The 5,194-nt window shown below is 36.8% G+C and overlaps 1 protein-coding gene across 1 annotated transcript; it reads right to left on the bottom strand.

Moving 5' to 3' along the window:
• Positions 1 to 493: 493 nt before the first annotated feature.
• On the bottom strand, positions 494 to 2,245 carry ccr10 (chemokine (C-C motif) receptor 10). Its single transcript, XM_044103141.1, has one exon. It carries the CDS (start codon positions 2,243 to 2,245, stop codon positions 1,097 to 1,099), a length of 1,149 nt encoding a protein of 382 aa, XP_043959076.1. The 3' UTR covers positions 494 to 1,096.
• Positions 2,246 to 5,194: the final 2,949 nt, after the last annotated feature.

The raw sequence follows: 5,194 nt of genomic DNA on the forward strand, positions 1-5,194 counted from the left end.
TGAACCATCATAATCAAGTTGTAGATTCTAGAAAGGTCTCTATGAATGTGGCTTGTCAGAAGAAACACTTAGAATGGACAACAAAACTAGTTTCGTCCTGCATCATAGTAAACCATTTACAATTGAAATCTGCTCAAAAATATGAGGAAATCGTAATTTAATGGTAATTTAAAAAATAGCAACCATTTATGTAAAAATAGTTTTATGCATAAAATCAGAAAGTTAACAAAAAGTTGACTGTAATCATTCCAGAATATAAAATGTAATTAAATTATGAGAAAGTTGATTAGCTTGCATATTAAGACAACTGCTGTAAATTTAGAAAGAGTCTGACTTTGAACCACAATATATCACTTTTACTGCACCAAGTCAATATGGCCAAGATTACAATAATGGATTTGCTGAAAAGTCAGAATTTTTATTTTCAGGTGAATATTTATTACCCTTCCGAGAGAATGATGAAAAAAACCTGGCAACAAAGAAGAGGCAATATATCACTGGTTTATTTGAATTTCAACAATAAGGCATTTAATGGTTCTTCATAGAAAACAGAACAAGCTTTGTACAGTAAAAATAAATGATCTGTAATGTAATAAGTTACAAAAATTGAAAGCAAAACAAAAAAAATATTAAAATGTTTACATGTTTAACAAATCACAATAAAGTATTTACAATAAAATAAAAAGTTATTTTCTAATAGTTGGGTATTAATATGTAAGCTGTATAAAATGTGTGTATAAAAATTGAATGCTGCTCCTACTTTCTTTAGCTTTGACCAACAGCAATTAACATCTGTTCATGCTGAGTGGAAAAATCTGTACAATTTATTACTTCAGTAATATTCAGCATTTTAAAGAACAGTAGTTTTTATCAGAAGCTCCTTGACACATGAGACTGGAGTTTAAAGATCTAAAAGCGACTGATAAGATCTGCTTTGTTGTGAAGTGCCAGCTTTCTCAATCAGCTGCAGATGCTGCAGGAAACCAGTACAGGCATTGAGGACGGGATCTATTGACGTCTAAACTGATTTCTAATGTCCATTCATTATACCAAATAACATATTTATAGCAAAGACACTTATGTTCTACTTTCAAGATTATTCGCTTGTTGGAAACTGAAACTTGAGAGAGGTTAATCCATCACTACTGGAGTAATTGTGATCAGGTGATGTTGGGGAGACAGCTGAGAGCACAGTGAGAGCACGAGAAGAGGCAGAGATGGATGTGGAGTGGATACTGTGCAACTTCCGCTGCAATCCACATGGACAGCCACAGTCATGCAGGAGCTGCAGTACGTCTTTGCGAAAACGCACGCCAACCAGTGCATACAGGATGGGGTTGAGGCAACAGCGAGTGTATGCCAGAGTGCAGGTGATGTACTCTCCCATTAGAGCGCAGAACTGCCCCGCTATTTTCCGAGACAAAACCACCGTGTATGGAAGCTGGAAGATCAGGAAAACCAGCACTAGGGCAACCATGAGCTTTATTGTGCGCTGCCGGTGCCACTGCTTCCCACGGCGATGCACGTGGCCTTCCCACAGAACCACACCTATGGAAGTGTAGCATATCACCATGGTGATAAGAGACACACAGAAAACAGCAATGATGGCTCCATTGGTGGCCATCTTGACATGCCCACTCTTTTTCATGACACAGTCTGCCCTCTCACCAGACTTAAAAACCCCAGAGTAGAGGATTTCAGGCAAGCTCAAGAGAATGGCAATGATCCAGACAACTACAGCAGCAACTTTCCCTGCCATTAGTATCTGGCTGCGCAGTCGTAGCATCTGTTGGGCTCTTGCCACAACCATGTAGCGGTCAACACTGATGCAGCCGAGCAGCAGCAGTCCGCTGTATGTATTGATGGCATAGCATGCACGCATCACGTTGCAGAGGGCATCAGGGAAAATCCAACCCCGATGAGTGTAGGATGCCTGCAAGGGGAGAGTGATGAGCAGGAGGAGATCAGCCATCGCTAGGTGGAAGAGAAACACATCAGTCATGGAACGAAGCCGGAGGCGTCGGTAGAGAGCAAAGGTGGCAATCACCAGACAGTTTCCCAAAACTCCCACAAAGAAAATCAGACAAAAAGCACATGTCTGGAACATTGGGATGAGATACTTCTCATTTTCACTGGGCTCGCAATAGTCATCGTCATAATCAGATATGTTATTGCTGCAGTTTAAGTTTTCCAAGCAGTCTGAAATATCACTGCAGTTGAAAGGATCACAATGGGGGTAGTCCATTGTAACTGTGGGGAAACAGAAAGAAAACATGTAAATTCCTCATGCAGTGAAGTTTGGTGACTAAAACACAATCACATCCTTAACGCTAAACTCAAAGTAAAAGAAACATACCGTCTAAACAGAGTACATTCAGTTGTTTATGCTATAATTGTTCTTTCAGCTATTTAATTAGTAGAACTTGAATTTTAAAAAATGTGATTAAGTGGAACTATTTCAAAATTTTGGCTGTAAGTGGTAAAACTAAGGTGAACCCCAGAACCTCCTGCACATTAAACTATTAGCTTTTTGATCAGCCAATGGTGAATATTGTGAGTCATTTCAGATTTGTGCAAAATGTCAAGCCACAGCTAGTTTGCGTGAGGACATATTATTGTTCTATCGCACGACAAGTTGCAATTTACATGAAGCCTGGATTCATTTTGAGAAGAGTTCTGCCCTCTATGTCAAGAGATCAGGAAATACAAACTGGTACTAGCAGACTAAAAGCCACGGAGCTGCAGCTCTGCTCTTCAGTTTGAGTAAGCAGCAGAGACACTTTAGTCATACTGAAGCTCGTTGCGTGACACTGGCATCAGGTCGTTGGCACAGGGGAAATCGTGGGTAGCTAGACGATCGACAGATCAGTCATTGTCGCGTGCTAAGAGCCTTTATAGGCAGTTTTCACAATCACTTTTTTTTCATTTCATGTTTCACTATGCCACTCTGCTAGCAATGAGGCAGATAACTGTTAAATTGTCCTCTTCACTTTTAAGAATAAATTTCATTACTAACAGATCAAGTCTGTGTCATGGAGGTTTTCTGAAAAGGTAAGCGGAACATTTCTTTCTGGATCGATTTGTGACTGGTTATTGGAATGTATTATCTGCTAGAAATGATTTCTAAGGTATCATATTTCATCAGAAATAAGCTAAATGTTACATTGAAATTAATTCTTCACAAGTTCTGCTTCTAAAAATCGGAAATGAGTGGAAACAGCAGTTGTGTTGTAAATTACACAAAGGAATAAAATAAAATTTGTGTACAGGTAAAAGACTAATAGAAATGGTGAAAAGGAGGCAATGAATCTGAAATATGTCTTCCAAAACCATCAAATGCAAACTTGTATTTTTGTCGCATCTGCATTTCAAAGTGGTAACTTTATCTAATTAACTTTATGTAATTAAAAAAAAAAATCTGAAATGAATTTGGCAAATCTCACAAGTTATTCTCAAATACGCAGTCCGAATACTCAAGTAAAATAGCAACATACCATATCAGGGGTTTTCCATCTAATCTACACACCAACTTTTAATGCACCGACAACATACATGAAAGTATGTTGTCATACGACAATGTACAAGAATGACAAATTTCAATTTGTCATTCTTGAGAAACTGGAATTTACTAAAAAATACCCTGCTTCATTTCATATTTTTGTTCATTTACTTAAGTGATAAGACTTTATGTTGCATGCCACCAAATCTCCTTCCTCTCCCGCTCTGAGTCATCAGCTTCTTCTCTTTACTATTGATGTTTTCCAGATTTTAGAGTATTTATCAGATGCTACTAAATCTACTCCAAAGACAAGTCAAATAGCTTTTCTTTTTTTTTTTTAGATGTGCACAGAAATACTAACTAAAATTTATAATTGAAATATTTAAATCTACATTTAAGAAGTTGCTGCATTAATGGTATAAGATAGCTAGACGAATCAGGTCTGTGTTTAATAGACCACATATTTGTCGGAAGAAATATTGTTCATATTCCAAATTAATCATATCAAATTTAACTTCTTAACTTTTATCTTAATTAAATTGAACAAATCTAGAGTTTTGCACAATTTTATTTTATTTTAAAGCAATAAAATAATTTTCTTCAATTTTTGAAAATACAAAGTTAAAGAAAAAAATGAAATTAATCGTATTATTTGTTTTACACATGAAAACTCTGGCTTTAGAAATGTGTAGTCTGGATTTGGAATCATTTTCAATTTTTAACAAATGATTGTTGGTGGGTTCTTTATTTAGCGGCCTGGTGTTACACACTTCACTATGAAATATTCAACAAAGCAGCGCAATATTAGGAAAACCAGCACCTTTTAAATAAGGCCGAAAGTGAGATTGTCCCCCACTGACTAAGGGATGTCGCCAAGTTTGAGTGGGCAGCAGTTATTATTTCAGTCATTTTTTCGCGGCTTTGTGTAACTAGCGTCTCATGTGTCTGTTCAGGAATGCCACCACAAGTTCTTTGATTTCTGGCTTTTTTGCTTTTTAAGAAAAATATCAACATCTCAGATTTACTTCTGAATTGCATGCACATAGCATTTTTAACGTGAAAAGAAATGGAAACATAAAAAAATAAAACCCAAAACAAATCACATGAGTCAGTCATGTGTGAGCGAAGATTGTGATGAACCACAATCAGACATCCTGAAAGTTTAAGTTTGGGGGATTTACAGAGGTAGTAAAACTAGAAAAAGTTTCATTTAAATTAACTGCTGGGGCTCAAGATACTATGCAGGTTGATAAATAGTAAATAAATAAATAAAGTATAACAGTAAATTTAATTCATCTTTGGGACTCTGGAAGGACACTGGGGGAATCTATTTTACAATATTTCGTCAAAGACCATTTAGGTTACATATGCAAATACAGATAACTGCTTTCCAATATCTTGGTAGAAAGATATTACTTTACTAAATTCAGCATTTTCCTTTGGTCACTATAAATATTTCCCTGCTTAAAAGCAATCATTTTCAATCTACATTGAAACTTCCACTTTCCAAAACTGAACGTACCTGTGATGTTTGAGGTGTTGAGCATGTCCCAGGTTGTTTTCCTGTTCCTGCACCAAGAGCTCTGAGGAGCTCGCACTCTTAAAAACAAGGCTGTGGGCTTAACCTCAGCTACCACGAGCCAATAAAACCAGCTCTGTGTTTTGTTGACCTTCGTATACCCCTGTATCAACGAT

Source organism: Gambusia affinis, linkage group LG20 (assembly GCF_019740435.1).
Source record: "Gambusia affinis linkage group LG20, SWU_Gaff_1.0, whole genome shotgun sequence".
NCBI lineage: Eukaryota > Metazoa > Chordata > Actinopteri > Cyprinodontiformes > Poeciliidae > Gambusia > Gambusia affinis.